The sequence below is a fragment of the Rhipicephalus sanguineus genome, chromosome 3 (genome assembly GCF_013339695.2).
Source record: "Rhipicephalus sanguineus isolate Rsan-2018 chromosome 3, BIME_Rsan_1.4, whole genome shotgun sequence".
Classification (NCBI taxonomy): Eukaryota; Metazoa; Arthropoda; class Arachnida; order Ixodida; family Ixodidae; genus Rhipicephalus; species Rhipicephalus sanguineus.
The window spans coordinates 231,264,346-231,285,415 of record NC_051178.1 but is presented as its reverse complement, the minus strand read 5'-3'; the positions used below and the strand labels follow the sequence as shown (position 1 = coordinate 231,285,415).

The following is a 21,070-nucleotide window of genomic DNA, read 5'->3' as shown; positions in this document are numbered from 1 at the left end:
AGAAAAAGAAAAGCAATACACTGCATCTACTGGCGCCTCTCTTGAAGAGCTGCCAGGAAACAAATCGTCGCTTGCATCTGAAATATGCTTGCGTAATCTCTATCGTCGCACTAACTTTTCGGTCGTATTAGCGGGGTGCATCAGGCAGGGCATAGTTTGTTGTTTTATTTAGTTATTAAGTGATGATTAAATTTCCGCCCGCGCAACTCTTTATGTCGTATAAGTGGCGCGCAGCGCAAAAATATTGTGAAGAGATAACAATCGCTCAACAGGACACCACGACAGGCACTATGATTCCTCACTCAGTTAACGTATCAACGAGCCTCACTGAGCTTTACACCGTGTCGAATTAGAAAAGAAAGAAAGAAAGAAAGAAAGAAAGAAAGAAAGAAAGAAAGAAAGAAAGAAAGAAAGAAAGAGAAATGGCCAGAGATGGCCGACAAAAACATTGCGCACTCACCGCGTTCGCGTTTCCAGCTCACGTTTTGCGATTACCAGCACCCCGGGTGTGCGTGGATTGAAATGAGCGTCGCTTTCGGATAAGAAAGAAACAAATTTGCCGATCAATGCTCTTTGTGTAACACGTTCCTTCGCTCCTCGCCCCTATCGCGCTTCCAGCCGTTCTGCTAGATGCTGCAGGTAATCCTGAGAGCATTGAAGCGACACGTACTTATATATACCATAGAGCACTTATGCTCTGAGGCGCTCCCGTTGATAACAAACGAGATTTCAGTTCCGATAGGCGGGTGCCTCGGCGGTCACCGCTCTGTGTAACGTAATCGTATACGCTTCATCTCTGGCTGCTGCCTAGTCTCGCCCGCGTCCGAACCGGATTCGAAGGCATTGCATTGGCAGCATCCTGCGATAGGCCGTATAAGCGCGGACGCGCGCTTGTTCCAAGCTCACCAGCAATGCGAATTAGAATTCCGTGCGTTCCTGTATACATATCGATATCTTTTAATCGGAGAGCGGTTTCGTCACTTGTTTTATAGATATATAATTCGTCGACACTTATCGTGTGTCGAGCCCCCACTCGCGAAGTTATAGTGTATGTGTCTGCATGGTGGGAATTAGGAGGGGTATACGATTCAACTGCTCGGTGCAGTGTACTGGATCGGGCTTATTGAACATGTTATTTTGCCGGTGTACATGCCTTATATCAATTAAGCGTTTCGTGACGAGTACGCGTCTCGTGTCTTATTTTGTGTCCGTGTTAACTGCGCTACACTTTGTTACTGATGCCGAACCAACAGGCCCAAACAGTCATAATATGTGTCACGTTTCTTTCGCTTCCCATATCTCACTGCGGTTAGGTGATATATATATATATACGCTGGGAGCCATGCACTCTCTGTGTATTGTAATTTATCCGGGGTGCGCCGCCTCAGACGGGTGGCTTCTGTGTAACTATAGTTCAGAGGCCGCAGACGAAGACGGTGCTGCTTGCATTGCAAAGAGATGGTTGTTCTTATATATATAAGTGGCGATGGGGGTGTTGTGGGGAGGGGAAAGCTACTGCATCTATCGCGACGTTGAAGCAAACGGTTGCTCACACAGGTGAGCGAGCACTCAACTGTCATGTGGGGCATGCCGCTGCGCGCACCTTATGCCTACACAGACGCTGTAGCACCACAGTGCTTTCCTGGTATACCCTCACTTTCGTGTCAACGTGATGTAGGCAATTGCGTGAAGCACGTATGACCTGTTTTCGGCGGTGCGGAACCCCCTGCACCCCACTGTATGGGCAAAGTTTACTTCACATTACACGATGGTTATCGCACGATGTCACGGGCAGACAGTATATTAATTTTTGCATGATCGATTGCAACGTCGTCACTTCGTGGCGTGACATTTCTCAGCCTTAGTACGTTAGAGGCACGTCTCACATGCTCTTAGCCTAGAGCGATAATGTATCCTGTCGGGGCAGCCTTGTTGACTCATCGACTCCGGTCTTTTCCTTTCCTCATCAGGAGTTGTGTGGACCGGAGAGGCCCGACTTATGCGCGACCACGGAGACGACCGTTGTTGCGACCGCCGCGCCTTGCAGTAGCGGCGGCGACGCCGCTAACAGCAGTAACGACGGCGGCTGCGACTCGAGGTCGAGCGACGTCCCTCCGCGTCCCACCGCGAGCGTGGTGGACATTCAGTCCAACACCGTGCTCGACATACCCTCTGGGAGACGCGCCGGGCGACTTTTGGAACCTGTCAGGCATATCGGGCCTGCCCCAGATCCTGGACCTTCCGGTGCCTCGCAAGGTTGTGGTCCTGGAGGACGCGCGCTACGCCTGGCGCGCTTCTAAGTGGTCCAAGGTGAGAATGGCCACCTGCGCGTGCCATCGAAATATTTTTCCTCGGTTTAATAATGAGCATCGCGCATTCTGCCCGCGCACGCCATTTGCCGCCCGCAGTTGTCACTTTCGCAGTCCCGGCCACTGAATCCTGGGGCCGAATGCTCAGAGCTTCTCTTTCGCAAGTGCGTTTTCCCGTCGGTCAGCGGGCTTCGCTCATGATATGTCCCTCATCGTGATTGGCTGAAATATTCTCCTTACGAAAATGTTTAGCGTTAGACGTTTTTTAGTGAATATGGCCCTCGTTAAGTGAGTCATATAACACATTCTGTTGATCGAGGACAGAAGCTCCGCATAAAGCCAACAGATAGATATTAAAGCCGATGAACGCATAGGGGCGTTATGTGTTGGTATTGTTTGTTATTATTTGAAGTGTATACTGACTGTGAGGTGAAGGCAAATGAAAGTGGATGAGAAAAAGCGCAACTTGCCGTCGTTATGACCGAACCCGCGACATCCGCATTAATGGCGGCGCACTCTCTTTGGTATTTCTGTATGTGTGACCCTGGGTGTGTTGGCCGGCGCCGGTCGTATAGCGGCGATGGCGTTACGTTATCTTTAAGAGCATGCAGCTGACAGTCAGTAAAGGCAACACAGCTGACAGAAAAAAAAAAAGCAAAAGGCCTTTAACCTTGTTTGTGTTGTCCGTCGTGGCATCCTCTTATTATCATTTCCTTTACTGCAACATTTTCTGTCTATTCAAATTAATAAGTACAAAATTTGTGCTACTTACAACTTTCCGTACCTCATTTACGTTTGTTATGCAACAGAGAGAAATGAAATAGCCGATGTCTACGGCAATCATCGCCCTGCTGTACTGCGTGCGAACCATCGATCGTTCGTCCCAAAGACGTAAACTTCAGCGAGCGTCAATTACGGCCTCCGTAATTTCGTGCGCACCTGTCGTAATCGTATAAGGGAGGCTGTGCGTCAACGCACGTGTTAGCGCATAGGTCCACTGCTTCGAGCAGCGCTAGTGACCCGAACGCTGAACTCAATGCTGTATAGCTGGGCGCAACCTACCATGGGATGTCGTGGAATCGCCGATCATCGGCGATGCGTTTTCGAACCTTAATCACTGTCATTACGACGTCCCCGCTTTTCGTGACTATTACAGTGAAAGGCGAGGTGAGTGACACTTAAAGTGCCGTTAGCTCCGGGCTATACCTCGACAGTAAATACCACTTTCTCATCTGTGCGGGATAGATTGAGACGCTGTTTTTCTGTACCTTGGGACACCGCCCTTAGACGAATTGGGGAGAAGGATTCGATAAGAAAAAAAGAATGAAAACGCCCTCTATTATAGCCAATCGCCTTTGGAGGGCGCGTACCAGTCACAATTCTATTTCAGCGGGCATATGCAAGCGCACATTACAGAATTCGCAGTCGTAACGTCCCCTACATGAAACGTCTACGCACTGTCGGGTACACCGTGTTTGTTTTTGTTCAAGTAGAATTACACGTGCTCGTGTCAAGCGAATGTTCGCGTCACGCGTTGCGCATATAGTCGATTCCGTCGTTTGCCATTACGAAACGTTATATAAGTCAGGTGGGTGCTCATGGTCTAATGGCGAAAATTTAGCCTCAGTGGCATGCAGAAAACCCACGCTTCTCGTGGGTGCGCGTGCGTGTGTGTGTGTGTACGTGCGTTTTCAGTCTACGTATATGCCTTTGTACGCCATGCCGATACCGTCGTTAATTTTGGGTCGCCCGTTCCTAAACCCTGTCGCGCATCTCTTCTGGCGCCTGTGACTTCTGTAATGTGCTGTGTGTGTGCGTCTGACCCTTCTCGCACAGTGCTCTCGCGTGTGCGGAGGCGGGGAGCGGCACCGGAGAGTCAAGTGTGTGGACAAGGTGACGCAGAAGGAGGTTCCCCAGAAGTCCTGCTACCTCCACACTCAGCACCTAAAGCCCCCGGAAAAGTCCACGTGCAACATCGACCCGTGCATGCAGTGGCAAACTTCGGAATGGTCGAGGGTAACTAACAGTCCTTTTCGTTCCGCACTTTAGACACCTGACCGAGACATAAGAGGGGGACGAGCAAGTTGAGAGCTTTAACATGGAGTCTATCTAGCCCGCGCACTCATTTGTCCATAAGTTATTCTTGGTGTACAGAACACCCGCGAGGGGGTGGGGGGTCGACCTCTTCTGGAAGTGTGGTTGACCCTCACGCGCTATGCCGTACGCTTCTTCAAGGGGGAAGGTGCAGAAAAATTATGTTTAAGTGATTCCATGGTAGTTGAAGGAACCACTAAACTATCGTCGCGTTCTCACCTGTGGTATTCACATAGAAGATCTGGCGTGTCCGCAAAAGGACACAGCAAAATGCGCCTTATGGCGCCGAATTAAACCGCCGCTTCTATGCACCTTTTCAACGAAGGCTCCCTGGTTGCCGCCATAATACCCTCTGAGCTGTTGTTAAATGTGCGTGACACTCAAAAATTGCACTGCCGAGGTAGCGACGTCAGCGTGCATCAGCCGCCTCGGCAGTGCATTTTTTGGGGGCTACACATATTCAGAACGGCCAAGAGGGGATTCTGGCAGCACCTGGGGAGCGCTTTAGAACTGCACCTCGGTGGGAGCGTAACGTCATGTTGAGGGAGGAAAACAATAAAAACACGCGTCGCCGAGGCTGTTATTGAGAGTGAGCATATGCTGTTACCGTTTTCTCTAGGCCTAGCCTCATAGGCGTGCGCAGGGTTCCCCATCAGGGGGGGAAAAGGTTCATCGCAGCGCCCCCCCACCCTACTAAGTCAATGTATGGGGCAGATTTCGCCCCCCCCCCCCCCCCACTCTTAGGTGATTAGGGGGGGGCGGCCGCCCCCCCTGCCCCCTCTGTGCGCACGCCTACGCCAAGCCTACTGTCTCGGCAACGTGGCCGTAGCCTGCTGCGCATCGAATTGTCAGGTTCAAATAACCCGTGCGCTATTTGCAAAATTGATTGAGCAAGTTTCACGCGAATTCGTCTCGCGACCTTTTTGCTGGATCGGCTAGCAGCCGCCTGCGCCGCTGAAGCACGCGCGATTTGTTCTATAGACGTGTCCATGGTGTTCAATATATGATACAGTTCACATGAATTCTACGAACACTGCCGTTAGATTAGGCTTGATTGATTGCGTTAGTAATAATAATAGTGGAGGTTTTACGTGCCAAAACCACGATATGATCATGAGGCACAGAGGAGGGCTTCGGAAATTTCGACCTCATGGGGTTTCTTTAGCGTGAGCCTAAGTTTAAGTGCACGGGCCTATAGCATTCCGCCTCTATCGAAATGCGACCGCCGCGGCCGCGATCGAACCCACGTCCTTCGGGTCTGCAGCCGAGCACCTTAACCATATTGATTCATCGATTTCAGTGAGGAGACGAGTTATCCTTTACCTAATATAGTACCGACGCATTTTTCGAACTTCTCAGAAGTTGTTCTAGCTACGTCAAGGAATGATACAGCAAATCTAAAGAAATTGATCGCCACATGCCGGACCTGTTCTCACAGACATTGTCGTGACGTCATAGCACAAGATGACGTGACGGCAAAGTGACAAGGCTACAGACGCAGTGACGTTGGTCTTGAAAAAAAGATTGGAAACAAAAGTGCTACTACGTCGGTTGTTCATGTATTCTGCGCTCGCGTTTGGTTGGCTGTTGCAGCGATCGCAGGGTTGGAGCGAGCCGGCAATCAGGATGTGGGCGCGAAATTTGAAAACTGGAAGTCCCGCCTTGCTTTTATATTTCGATTGGTGAACACCTTACAACGAGATTCATGAAGATACTCAATATTTTACAGCGCAATTGTGCTAGTCTAGCCCGTGCCGTCGTCTGTCGTGGTAGTAGTAGTTAGCAGCAGCAGCAGCAGCAGTAGTAGTAGTAGTATAGTAGTAGTATATTAGTAGTAGTAGTAGTAGTAGTAGTAGTAGTAGTAGTAGGTAGTGTAGAGGCGTAGTGAATAAAGAAATAAATACAACGAAATGATGATGATGTTAAATGATGATGCTAGAAATGAAGATGATACTAAATATGTACTGGTGGGCTAGTCGGTGATCCATGATATTTGATGAAGCGCGGCGCACGAAGGATCACAGTCACGCGCACATAAAATGTGCGCAAACACAAGCGCTGCATTTGTGTTTGCGGCATTTTTATGTGTGTGTTGATTGCGTCCTTTCTGCGCTGCTTCATCAGATATCACGCTGATGACGCACGTGATCTCGTTAGCCAATCACGTACACTCGCGCTTTTACATCTTCGATGTCCGCCGGTTTCTCGCGGCATGAAACTGGCCGAATTTTCGCGTTTTAATGCATTTTTAGCGCTAATCTAATATCTCATCTATACATCAACAACCTTCAATAACTCATCCCCCATTCTTTCTATGTGCTGTTTATTTTTTTGCAGTGTTCAGTGAAGTGCGGGCCGGGCACTCGACAACGCGAAGTGAGCTGTCCGCTGCGCGACCGGTGCGACCCGGCGCGAAGACCTTCCAACTCGAGCGCCTGCAACCGGGGTCCGTGCCACGACTCAACACCCGGTTCCTCGACGCGACTGGTACCATGATAGCGATCGACGGCGTACGGACCCCCCGTGCCGGGACTTTTCTGTGACCCGTTTGTCCCACCTTCGCCTTCGGGCGTTCGCCCCCCACCACGGGCCGTTGCGTCGCCACCACCACCCGTGTGATTTCGTGTTTTTTCAAGTTGATCAGTCGGATTGTTGTGGAAAGCCGTCCGCGCGCCGCCGTTGGTACTAAGCGCCAGCGTGTTGACACCAGATGCGTACACTGTGGCGTTTCTCCCTCTACTTTCTCCAGTAGCGCACCGATTTCCCCGTGTCTTTTATAGATACTATAACATTACACAAACCAAGTGTGTGCAGGCTCCTTTTGCAATGAGTGAGTCCGTACGGTGAGTTTCCAAGGGGTCATGAACCCTTTGTAAGTATACAATGACCGTTCTTCCTTCAGGCTCCCCCCTTGTACAATTTAATCAGAAAGATTACGTGTCTCAAATGCGTCACAGCGCACATTATAGTGCTCACCAAGCCCCCCCCCCCCCCCCCTCCCCTCTTCCGTCGCGTCGTAACCGTTTTCCTCATCGTGGTTATAATCATGATCCATATCTCACCAAATCCCTTTTCATGTGCATCCTCTTTACGATCAAAGACACACCACCAATGCCAAATAGTATTGCGCCTGGCAATATGGGGCTTCGCCATCCCCCCTACACCCCGACTGTCCACCAAAGGAGCCACCGTCCCTCTTGTACCGGGTAGTGGACATTATAGTGCACATGGTACGGCGAAGTACATACCTTGTACCTGTGTCTCCTTTTGAAACGTTCAATCAATGTTTGTTGCTGCGTCGCAGTTACTTTTTTTTTTTTTCGAAGTTATAGCGTACGACTTGACGACGAAGAAAATACGTCGCAAGTGCGACGGATATGATCGAGAGCGCCCGTAGTGCGTTTACCTCCCTTTGTATATTTATATATAAAAATGGCAACGTTTCTCGACTCGTTGCAGATGTCTTTCTTTCGTGTTTTTCTTTTTCTTTTTTTGACTCTAACTTGTCACATCTGTTGTTGTCTCGTGACTCGAGAAAGATGCCCGCGAGTCGCATTGTTGATGTAACGGGCAAAACACAGCTGCGGCTGCTTCTCCCGCGCGGTCCTGGCTAAAGGGCGCCCTGTGCGCGGGTTGCGACACACCTGCGGATTCCGCACGCATTTCGTCGGACGCTCACGAGGAAAGGTGGGTATATTAAGTACGGAGAGAAAATCGCGCGCATTTCGGAGTCGCTCCGAGAGCGGCCTTGACCATAATCAACAAATAAGTCGGCAGGAAGAGGCAGAACAGTAGTTCAGTTGGAACCGGTTTTTCGGAGCCTTTCGTTCTTTAATTCTTTTTTTGTTTGTTTCTCTCGCCACGGCGTCTTGGAAGACGGCCAAAACACTGCGCGCGCGCCCACAAATGACCCACCATAGTCCGATAGCATCCGGCGTGTTGGAACGAGCTACGAGCGGCTGCCACAGAAGCGCCGAAGCACGAGGCCCGCAGCCGCGGTTTTGTACCCGTGGCTGACGGCGTTTTCTAGCGATGGCTCAAGACCCGCCAGCTGTGCACGCGCGGGAAAGAGAAAAAATGAAAGCTTTTTATTAATATTTTTCTTTCTTTCTTTCCGGGATATCCCCGAGCGCCTCCACGACCTCACGAAGCACGTTGGGCGCGACTACGGGATCGTACGTAGCTCTTGCCAGGCCATCACCGGTCTCTTCCTCGGCACTGCATTTCCTATATTACCTCGCTTATTAACGACACGCCGGTCCAAAACAGCGTCCGCAAGTTTCGGCCGCTTATGAGTCGTGTGCTTTCGCAGAAGCGTGTGTCACGCAGCCGCACAGCTGTGCGCGCTGGGCGTACGCGCGCGCCGATCCAAAGAGCAGTGCAGGCGTGGATTCCCCGCGCCTTGCGCAGGCTGCAGTCGAGTGGCGTCAGGGGGCGCCGTAAATGCAAGCGACGTGCGTTGCGCTCTCGCAAATGTTAGTTGTTGCGCGATATTCGCGGTTGTTTCCATTGCTTCAAACTAGGAAGAACAAATCCCTTAGTGTATATTTGCGACATTTTTAGCTGTTGGTAATTTGGGGGAATGTTAGGCCTCCGAAATATCCCTCGCATGGCTGCTATGAGACTGAAGGGCAACACATGGGCAGCCGCGTTCGCATACATCATTACCGGTAAATAAAAAAATAAACAAAGAAAGGTTACACCGAGGGGAGTTAGAAACATTGCTGGAGCGGAAATTATGCCTCAAAACTCAAAAGTGAAGCTGGGCTTCCGCCATCTTGCCAGAGGCACAATAAAACGCTGAGCGGGCCGCGAAGAATACGCCGCGTTTTCTTCATACGCCCCACGAGTTTAATATGGCAAATTTTTCCGGGCTGCTCAACGTGTGTCTTTGTGTTACTGATTTCCTTAACACACAGTTTTGGCAGAGTTTACTGGAGGTTACGTCATCAGTACCCATATCGACATGCTATGTTCGTCAGGAACAACGGATCTCTTGTTTTATCATTAGTCTAGCGTTTACACTAACAGAGCAAAACCACTTGATCTTCTAGAAGTGAGCACCTCCGACAAGCCCATTATTCCGAGATAAAGTAGGAGCAAGCCCTGACTTCACATTCGCGGGTAAAGCGTTAAAAGAGCTTCCGCTCTAGACTTTTTTTTCTTTTTTTTTTATCCTCCTTGGGCAAAACTGATGTCTGATGCACTGAAAATTAAACGTTGACCGCATACAGACCTGCTGCAATCGCTCCTACCGCGCACTTAATAAATGATAAAGTACAAAAAAAAAAAAGACGAACACGGCAAGAACTGTATTCGAAAGTATGCGTGCTTTTGGGGTCGCCTAAAATCAGTCGGTTTCAGGAAGTTAAATGTCTTTTCTTAGATACATCATTGCTATGAAATACTGACTCCTCCGAGCGGCGCCGTCTACTCCTCTTCATTTGAAATGACACACAATGGCACAGGCACGTCCCCAGGATGTTTTTTTCACTGTTTTTTTTTTTTTGGGGGGGGGGGGGGGGGGGGGCTTAGAGAAACACTACAGTGAAACAATGAATCAGCTTACATTGATAAATTTTACTCTGAGAAAAATTGTACTCAGAACTCTAATATCCTTAATTTCACCATCATATGTTTATTAATAGAGGAAAAAAGTAAAGACCAAATTTCATTTTTAAATTTCGCGCCGAAATCTGCGTGCGTGCAGTCACGAATTTCAAGTTGTGCGTTTCTTACTTCGGCAGCATTGTCTCAACGAAATTTCCTGAAACTTGGTATGAGGGCGATGTGCTTTATTTTACCGATTACGAACGGCGTACGACCTCGTATACGTCGTCAGAATCAATGACGTCACGACGTTTTTGGTGTGGGAATTTCAATGTGGCGTCGCCACCCACATTTTTCCTTTCGCGCGTTTTCTCGCTTACTAAGCGTCTTCTAGCGGTGCGAGTGGTGTTTTCGGTATTGTGAAATTGTAATTATTGATACCCGAAAAATAGTTTTTCGCTTTGTTGTCCCTTTAATATAGTATGTACAGACCCGCAGGTCACGGGATCGAATCCCGGCCACGGCGGCCGCATTTTCGATGGAGGCGAAAATGCTTGAGGCCCGTGTACTTAGATTTAGGTGCACGTTAAAGAACACCAGCTGGTCAAAATTTCCGGAGCCCTCCTCTACCGCGTTTCTCATAATCGAATCGTGGTTTCGGGACGTTAAAAACCGAACAATTTTTATATATAACATAGTACGAGCATGAATAATGACCAGCTTTCACCATAAAGGGGCCTAAACCTGCAAAAGAGAAGTGGGATAAGGTGTATCTCACAGGCACGCCTCTGAGGTACACCCGTCCTTTACCGTCGAGCAAGGGACCACATCAAATGGACCCACACGAGCAAGAAAAACAGGAGGGCATTTACAAGAACAAGTAAAGAGCAAGCGAAAGTGTAAAATAAATATTTCTAGTAGCATTTTTTAAATTAATTCTAGAAGGTTTATAGAGAAAGATATATTTGTTGTACATTATCACAATTCTTCTGGATCACTCGTTTACTTCTCTACCAAGTGAAGTGCCAAAGCCGACTCGCATTGTTATTTGGAAAGTTTCGTAACTGTGCGTGACCGCCAGTCACGCACAGTCACGCCTTTCAAACTATCCTAGAATGCGTACTGCAAGTGTTTTTCACTTGGTCTTGTCAGTACAACATGGTGAAGGGAACAGCACATGCAGATACTGACGAGTAGGAAGAAAGGCAAGAGTTAGACAAACGCAGCGCTGACTTGTGTTTGCCGAACTTGTGCCTTTTTTCATCGTCGTCGGTATCAGTGTTGCTCCCTTCAAAAACATTAAACTATGACGAGCGCCAGCGCTTACATTTGGCAGTTTGGTAAAGAAGCCTGTTATTTTCAGGGATGTGTCTTGTCGCTTCGTGGCCGCGGAACCGTGGCTTGTCCCGTCTTTGCCCACAGTCACGGCTCAAGATGGGGAAGACCTCGCACGTATGGGATTAAATATACTATAGCACCTCCTGGTGTCTTCGTGCATTTTCCCTCTTGTCAGGATTTTACAAAACGGCGCGTACGCAGAAGGGTGTGCGCTGTGTGACGAAGGTCTCGACGGTTGTCCACGCTCTGTGGTCGTGCGACTCTCACCGAAATGTCGATAAAGCCAAGCAGGAGGTGCCGTCATCGTCTCCACGGCCATCGGTCCCCCATCGGCGCACTCAGCCCGCCACAGTATCCATGCGCTCGTGGTGATTGATCGTTCGCAGAGAGAGTGAGAGAGGGGAGTTTGTTAGAAGGAGGCAGAGAGGTCAGCCTGTGCTAGTACGCTCTGGCATACAACTCTGTACAGCGTATAAAGGAAAGGGGAAACAAAGAGTGATGAAGTGTGATGATGGGGACAGGAAAAGGTGATGCGTAAGTACAACGGGCACGTAACACAGTGCTTTCCTGAAAGTCAAGTGTCCAGTAAAGTACTCTTCAGAAAGTATAACTGTCCCTGTGACAGCTACTGACACTCTCTGGTCGGACATTACGGACAATACTGTAGTTTCGGTCAGTGTTTTCTCTCCGATGTCTGCCAGCGTTGCAGCCAGCGACTTCCGTTGGGACACGTAGAGATGGCAGTTGCAGAATAGATGCGATTAAGTCTCATACACTTGGCAGCGTTCACAGTTCGGTCTGACCGCACGGCCGTTACGCGTAGCGTCGAGTGAAAGCGACGCCTAGGCGAATCCGGCGTAACAGGCTAGCGTGGCTTCGGTTCGTTCTAGCCGGGAAGCGAAAGGTAACGTCAGAGCCTATTTCACGCAAACGCCTGTACCGACGGCCTGCGTGGTTGAGACCAGTAAGTTATTGTCCACTCTCGCATGAGCGATCTCAACTAAGTGTCCACGTCACTTCTCGAGTACGGTATTCTTACATCGACGGATGAGTTCAATTCAGTTTATTACTTACTACCGAGTTACTGAATTAGTTTGCTACCCAAAACTGTTCACTAAGTATACAAACGCTTTCGCTGAAACGAGCGAGTACATGCACTTGTGACATACGCCCCTACTTGTAGTTTCTCCATGCCCTATTTGTAAACCTGCAACATTTGTGACAACGACCGCGTCAGGACAATGTGTTTGTTTACTGGTGGTAACCTTACGGTCACGTGGCAGGCTTTTGTTCCCTGAGAGTACAGTGCACATCAACGATAAGTAGAACATTGATGGAAAGACATGCAATGACGGTATATAGCACTTCGCTGGCTAGAGCTTTGTGAGGTAAACGCTGGGACAAAAGAATATGTGCATAAGTTCACGTTCTTTGGATCCGATAAATAATAAGAAGTGCCGGCGCACGTATAAAAAAAAAAACATTTAATCGACGTTTCTACCGGGGACCGGTCTTTTTCATGACCTGTCCCCGGTCGAAACGTCGAATAAATGTTTTTTATTTTGTACAGGCGCCTATATACTATAGGCGCCTATGTACCATATATATATATATATATATATATATATATATATATATATATATATATATATATATATATATATATATATATATATATATATATATATGACGTGGTTATGGAAATTTCGGGTGATGGGGAAGGTAAAGCGGGTATATGCAACTGCGGAATTTTTCCCGGGTCATTTATTCCACTGTTCACGCTTAACAGCATCGGTGTGAAATCCCGATTGTTTCCTTTACGATCGACATATGAAACACGACACATCCGCAGTGACCTCTGGCAAAGATGACGAGAATTCTCGCTTTCTTTTTGTACATTCACAGACAGTCGCCGATGGATGCTGAGCAAGTGCCTGTCGCTCAATTGTCTTCTAATTGTCACTGAAGGTGCGTATCCGCGAATAACATTCCAGCCCATATATATATATATAATATATATATATATATATATATATATATATATATATATATATATATATATATATATATATATATATATATATATAGGTTGGGTGCTCAAACCGTGAGAGACAATGGGCCCGCTACAGCGCTGAAATTTACGAGCGAGTAATCAGTGGAATAACATAAAAGGCCACACGCAGCGGCAAGAAGGTTAAGCTGCGTCACCGATAAGTGGGAATACTTCGAAAAACGAAACGGAAGCGACGGCCAGACAGATCGCATCGCGCATGCGTGAACTCTGTCGTGAACTCTGTGGTGCCTGTCTGCAGCGTATAGCTTACGCGCGAATTCGCATGCATCTGAGGCCACGGGCGTGCGCAGCTCGTGAGGCTCAGTCATAACTAGGGTGGCTTGAGGACAATGATAAATGTCGCGACAGCGGTCAGCGCGATACGCTGAAGCATCTGATGGTACAAAGTGTATCACCTTTGAGGGAGGGCGCGTGCAACTTCTATGTAAGTGGCCTATATTGTACGCACGGTTAGCACACGGACATCATTGTGGTGACGCGACCTTTGGGCGCGCCTGATGAGGCGCCTAAAGGTCGCGTAAAGGTTGCGTCACCAGCACATGACGATAGCTTTTTGTTATATTCTTTAGCGTACCCACCCCCGCCCGCGCACGGTGAGCGGCAGACTGCGAGTAGTGGGGTCTTTTACTTAGTTGCGGAACCCAAAGGGGGGGGGGGGTGGGGGGGCTGTAGGGGCGGCAAGGGCGGTCAACTCCTCCCCCACCTCCTCGTCCCATAAAGCCATTCATTTGTATGCGTATCATGCATATCGTGTGTCTATGACACGCTTTGTTTCCTACACGGAATTGCGCAACGAATGCAAAGGCTTTCGAAATATTGTCACTGCACGCGACACAAACACAGAGCGTCAAGCTCATCATTCCTTATATAAACGAATTGATTCCCTTGTCCAATTACTTCGTTTTAGAGAGGACACTTCTCCCTTCTCTACTGTCTGCAACTAACGGCCCTCGCGCAACCGCATTGCGGAGGCGTCCGTCGCCGAAGTCTGCTGCGTGTGTCTTGCTGAGATGCACCGACATGTGCTCTTTTTCTGTGGTTAATGCACATTTCAATCGCATTCGCAATTTATTATTACCTTTTGCTTTTCGTGAGGCAGAAGTAATATTCTCATGGTCTGGACAGTTTAATAAAGTTTGACCAACCAACCAACCTTTTCGCACCAACAAATCCTGAGTGGTTATCTAATTTCTCCCTGTTTAACCTTAATTTTCTCCCTTCCCACTCCGCTGGCCGTCGTTTAAGGAACAACGCTATATTCTGTGCCGCAGCAAGCACAGGACGGGGTTGATTGGCGGAACATGGGAGATGCATTTGCCCTGCAGTGGGCGCAGTCAGGCTGATGATGATGACGCCGTGGCTGTTATGCATGACAATCGTGAGGGAATTCGTGAAGTGCTTTACGGATGAAGGGGTAGAAGCAACGACCGTCTGCGTGCACTCAACTGCAACCGACTGCAGTGGCATACCGCTGAGGAAAAGAAAGGCGATATCTACTTCTATACTTTCCTCCATGACCTGCTCTATAGACAAGAATTTTCAAGGCTTGTAGGAGGCAGCCATGTTTGGCTGGGAGCTGCGGGTGAGGTGGAAAGGAAGACCACTACAGCGTCCGGCCTGCCATTGCTGCTCACCGTCAGCTGTGACGCAACAAAGCCCACCGTCCCTGTGCTGGCCGCGCCGACACGTGATAATTGAGATCAAGATTATGTATGCTTGCTCGAAACGCGGCTGCATGGTGGTCTGCAGACCAGATTATTTTACTCCCGCGGCAAAAGATGGCTGCTTCCTACAAGCGATGGTAATTCTGAAATACGGCCCATACTGAGCCGGTTGGGCTCAATCTAAAGCACGTTTCTTTAAGTGGCTTGTTCTGTGCAGCGCTAACTAAGCGAACATGTGGCTGAGAACGGGCTTGACATTGCCTCGTGTCAGGCTAACAGACTATTCCCAGGCTCGCCGGCTTTAGTGCGAACTATGGCGGCTCACGCATTATTTAACTCATGGCAAGTGCTAAAGAAGAGACAAATGGAATGCCAAAGTTTATTGAATCACGTTTCAGACAGCGCTTACGCGGGACGACTGGATCGACGTGCGCGCTCTTGCAATCCCATCGAGTTAACGGCATCCCTCAACTCTTACGGCGGCACTGCACGAAATTACCGGCAGCGGGCGCGCTCGGCATCCAGCCCGTTTACGTAACTCGCGCTCATCATTGGATGCCGGAGCGAAGGCTTCGCCCGTTCGCTCGGGCCACTTCCTATAATAGCCTCTGTTGCGAGGGCAACCAATCGCTTCATCTTCAGCCGGCCAGCTGGAGTTCCGGACACATACCTCGGCCGTGATCTATACAGGAAAATACGATTGTTAAAACACGTGCCATACATTGACATTTCCCTCCCGGTAAAATCTTATATAAGCTTGGGCGTAATGCGCTAGAGCTTGGAGTTATGACTCGCTGTATGAACAGATTGCTTACTACCCCTAATCACCGTTTAATTCGTTGTGTTGTTCAATAGCGATGATTTGAATGGCCACTTCGTCGCGACGTAATTCTGAGAAACAAACGGTAGCAATCGATTCGCACTCGGGACACTGCGAACGTTCGGTTCGTTCACCACAACGGTTGCTCTGATTTCGAGGGGCTTTCGAAGAGTCTGATCTGTCTTGATGTCCTCCTCGCCCGCTGAGGAGGACATCGAGGACATACTCTATTCTGATCTGAAGTGAGGAAGGCGCAGCTATGGAGCGCGCACGTCGCTAAACTAATGCCCTCACAAAAACAGTTTCTTCAATACTCAAACGCAGCCGGGTCGCATGTGCAGCATACAATAAGCACATCAAAATGAAAGCACAGGGTAACAAGTGCTCTGTGTGTACAGCAACATTCTGTCGCTGATGAAAACGGCAAGCTCGTAATTGAGTTGTCAGGGCCGCGTCACAAGCCGCTGTGTTTGGACGTGGATGCAGCATATACCTGAGCGGTTCCGCGTCGCACTTGTATACGTTATTTACTGCGCGGCCTTGCTGCTTTCTGTATTTATGTTTTTTAGCACGAAGCGTTCCAAACATTAACGAAGTACACGCATGTGAAAATTTTTAATATCGAACGACAGCGTCCTACTCATTTCAGCCTTCGAATCGAATAGCGAAAATGCGAATATATTTCGCGTATACTTCGCGAATATTTCAAAGTGTCAACTGCATCCAAATAAACACGAAAGTAGTACAAAAGTACCACAAATTTCGTTCCTACGGTATGAAACATAAGAGATACGTAGTGCAACAGGCTGCGCCGCTTTCGGAGCCCGAGTTTACCCGACGTTCGCACGCTCTGTAGAGCCATGTCCATGCAAAGCGACTGCTCCATCGCTTCATGAGGCACCATTTGTGGAATTAATCTTAAAGAATTGTGAATCCTACGACGTGAATAGTGTTTTATATTGTGAAAATGGCTGTTCAAGACTCGGAAAGTGCTCGCTTTCATCTGACCACTGGTGGATAGTAGTCAATTCGGACGCAAACATCACTGTTCACACACCCCTGCTTGGTACGCTATAAAGTATAGCGGGAAATAAAAGGGGGGCAACTCATGTTAAGCCAATATCGACAATGTAGTGACCGACATATGCAGGCGCTTTATCTGGACTGGGAAATTGGGGAAAAAAATTCAGGAGCCCTTGGCCTCTCGGGAAAATGGGGGCACGCGAAGCTTGGCGTGTGTGTGCCAGACCTTTCTTTCTTTCTTTCTCCGGTTGGAGCAAAACGGCTCTGATTGGTTGGGGGCGTGGCGTGAAGGCACACGCCTATACGCAGTTGGCATCGTGCCAATAGAGAGTTTTAGTGCCGGGGCCCCCAAGCGGACAGCGTACGCACGCTCTTGCGTTCCTTTGTACTCCCAGCCGCATCCACGGAGAATACAAGGAACGCAAGGGCTTACGTACCCAAGCCGCTTTGGGGCCGCGCCACTAAAACTCCCTAATGACTCACGTTCCGGCGCCGGCGCCGGAACGTGGGGTCATGCGTTCATATCCAGGCATCAATGAAATGTGGCAACGTGAAATGACAAGTGACCTCGGTAAAAGATCAGATTGTCATATCAGAAACGACTGATCGCCGACGAGCTCACGATCGAGAAAGCATCAGTTATTGGAAAACGGCGCATAAAATTACGCATGTCCACTTCAATGACAAGAATGCTTTGCCGAGCTGATAGTGCGAACGTATATACGTCGTTCGTTACCTGAAAATATGGACTTTGTACGACGATGTCGTCGTTCCACACGGCGGCGTAGCGCTCGAAATCGTTCCAATTGTGCATCAACATCGTTGCGCTTGGACAGAATCATGATCGTGCGCATGGCGTATCGTAAGAACATGCCAGTTTCGCTCTTCCGTGTTTCGGGACAGAAAGACGCCCCAAAGGGTGGAAGTGTTTTTAGGCTGTAGCGACAGTTGCACCACTTCGATGATCGAGTTGTCGAACGGCGTGCGCACTAAAAGTGTGGAGTATAACATTTTTGTCAGGAAAGTGGCAAGCGCCGAGTCTTCAAGAAAGGAAACGCAAGCAATCCGACAGGGCGGTATTTTCAAGCGATCACTTCCGGCGATGCATTCACTTTCGCGAGATTAGCGCCGGATGCGTCGGCGTCTACGAGGGACGTCGTTTCCGGCCCGCTGTCAGCATGGAGGAAGAAAATAAACTAGGAGGGAGCGTCACGTGACTCTGCCAGCCTCGGCAAGCCAACCTGCTTTGACGCTACCCCTCCCGACCACTGCTCGGTGCCTTTCCGCAGCACACGCAACCAAAGCGAACCGACCAATATTAGCGCTTGCCTATTACCTGCAGGACCCATTTCTTCTTATTATTTATGACTAGGCTACATAATTGTCACGTGACGCTGCCTCCTAGATTTGTTGCGACAGCAATTATATGGACACTTGCATTTCTGCCGTTGCCGTCATGTTCCGTATAAAGTCCAAATCGATAACATCGCCCTGCGCGTCGTATGCTGTATATGTGCGCGTGAAATGTCTGCGTTGTACAGCGCAATCGATGTGTCGCTTACGCACTCCTGACCAAGACACCAACAAGCCCGACATTCAACTGAAGGAGCCGTCGGGAGAAAGGGCATATATGAAATGAGTGCGGGAGCTGCATGCGTTTCTCGGGCAACGCCTTTGATCAAAAGGGCGCGGTCGCGCTCTTTTTTCTAGAGATCAGTAACCGGCTCATGCCTTTGTACGGGCTGCTGTGCTCTCTATGCTTACTTAGCGCTGAAGCGACAGACAGCATGCGAAAACCGCTTCGAGCACTGGAGCGGCCGTATTCGTGTATGCCAGCGTTTTGTAAAGTTACGCCGAATCGGATCCTAAAAGAGTTTGCTGCTTGACTTACTTCGTATAACAAATTCCAATTTGTTGCTATATCGCATTCATTGCTTCGGCCTTGTGGCGAAACTGTGAATTTTTTTCATTCCTCTGTGCACATATAGTCTGGACATTTTCGAATTCCGCCACGTTGTCAAATTTGCCATCCTGCCAAATCTAATTGGCCAAGGGGGCTGTTGCAACCTTGCTGCCATGACCGAATTTGACAAGGCTGCCATTAGTGACTACATATTTCACACTAGTTAAGTAACATTTATATCTTCACTAATACTATGTCTGGCGTTTTTCACTTGCTTTGAGTGCACCTATCGCACGCTATGTCTGCAACATTTCTTACGAATTTTTTCGTGTCAGTGCTTTTTTGTTGTATGTTCAATGGGCCTTGAGGGGCCTTCAGGGCATTGTAATAAATAAATAAATAATAAATAATACATAAATAAATAAATAAATAAATAAATAAATATGTGCCTTCGATGTGACAGTCTGGGTTCTCATTCACAAAAGCCTTTCGCAAGAACAGAGTGCCAATCACGAGAAGGACACACGGCGATGGCGGCAGAGGCCGCAAATGGAACTTTCAAACGCAAGCTTCAGTTCATGTGTTTATTAATAAAATAATAATAAACGGGACTGGAATTCGCCTACACTTAGCGTATATTCGCCTACTTACTATTCTGCAGGGAAAGGGTAAGCAGATATGTAAAAAATAATAAAAAAAAGCAGGTATTATAATAGCTGTCCTAGGCGATGAATGGGCGGTGTCTGGACAGTTTATATATATATATATATATATATATATATATATATATATATATATATATATATATATAATTGATTTTAACCTGCGCCATGCATTTTATATTTAGTTATTTTAGCAGTAACGTGTTATGTCTCGGTATTCTCAGTCCGCTGAATAAACAATAAGCGTTTCTACCTCCAGCTTGTTGCCCCGTTCCGATTGGTCATAGTTTGAAAACACACTGGAGCGAAAATTTGTCGAGGAGTGAACATAGGAAGAGGAAGAGAAACAGCTGTTGGGCCACCGAAAGTAACACGCGTGTGCGGCATTCCTCAACCGAACTGCACATCTGCTGCCAGCGCATTAATCATGGGCAATAAACCACTTTAGCGATTGCAGCGCTACTGTTTTTTGGTGCACAAGATGAGAACTAGCGACAAAGGGTGGGTCTACTCACTATACTTTTTAGTAGCTACAGCCATCGCGCACACTCTTTGCTGCTGTTGCATTTTTTTCGCGCTCGCTGCGCACCAGCGCGGCCAATGGACGCATTACCTATCGTCGCTGTGGACGGGGTCGAGGGTATCGCGTAGTAGCGAGGCGCTTTTCTATCATGGCGAATCCGAGGAAATTTAGCGAAAAGATCGCTTTGCACAATCAGAAACAAGCTGAAGAAACGGCGGCGTTCGAGCAGATCATGCGTGAAGTGATGGGGGCAACCCGAGTAAGTGTCCGTTGTCATTCATGCTGTGCAGTGCGGCGTCTTTGCGGCGCGCCACAACAAAACGGTCGCTGGAGGAGCCTCACGGTGCGACCACGAAGAAAAACATCGCGGACGGCCCTTTTCTGTTGCCTCGGACATCGCTCAGTGTTCCTGTGAATTGTAGCTGGTGTATCCACGCGTTTCGAGCGTTCCGCAGTGCCCCTGGCGCGCTTATGTGAAAACCGTTCACCGGACTTGATCGTTCCTACGATACGCGTATGATCCCAGGCGCTCTGCTGTCGCTGAAATGTATTGCTTACGAACCAGTTGGATCGCGCGCTGACGTTTCAACGCTCGTGTGCCGTACGGACCAACACCGCTTACTCCAAACGACGCGGCAGTACGCTAAATTCGAAACGAGACGTTCCGAGGTGTCTGCGCGGCTGGCCCCCTTACAAAAACAGATCAATAGATACCCCAGCAGCACACCACTTTTTTCCAACGATTGCGTTGCGGGGAGGAAGGGAGGGAAGCGACCTCGGTAAACTCCGTACGCGCGCTTTGTTTTCGCCTCCTGTGGTGCTTGCGGGTCCGTACGGAACGCGATGTTGGTCCGTGTACCGCTATCCTGCGGTCCTGGGCGAGCCTTCAGCATGTATCGTTGACAGGCGCCCGTGATAACAGCTGCGCGCGATGACCCGTCTTATCCCCGTGTGCGCCGCGGGCCCCTCTCTAGCGAGCAGGCCCAATGTTTGGCAGGAATTTACGAGCATTCGACGTGTGCATGCTAACCTGATCGAGCTACGTAGTACACTATCGGCTGCGTTACCTTGTTTCGCGCCGACTGCTGCCAGGCAGCTACCGTTGTCAAG

At 48.8% G+C, this 21,070-nt stretch overlaps 2 protein-coding genes across 2 annotated transcripts in view; both read left to right on the top strand.

The window, feature by feature from the left end:
* The window catches only part of LOC119388380 (A disintegrin and metalloproteinase with thrombospondin motifs 7-like), a 79,532-nt gene extending 72,142 nt beyond the window's left edge, over window positions 1-7,390 (top strand). Inside the window, 4 exon segments of the mRNA XM_037656085.2 lie at window positions 1,971-2,168; window positions 2,170-2,310; window positions 4,146-4,325; window positions 6,741-7,390. Of these exon segments, the coding sequence (XP_037512013.1) occupies window positions 1,971-2,168; window positions 2,170-2,310; window positions 4,146-4,325; window positions 6,741-6,899 (678 nt within the window). The 3' untranslated portion in view covers window positions 6,900-7,390.
* Window positions 7,391-20,034: 12,644 nt separating this feature from the next.
* LOC119388378 (CREB-regulated transcription coactivator 1) overlaps window positions 20,035-21,070 on the top strand; it is a gene marked incomplete in the record, with an annotated part of 40,852 nt that continues 39,816 nt past the window's right edge. The window contains 1 exon segment of the mRNA XM_049413930.1: window positions 20,035-20,219. Within this exon segment, the coding sequence (XP_049269887.1) occupies window positions 20,109-20,219 (111 nt within the window).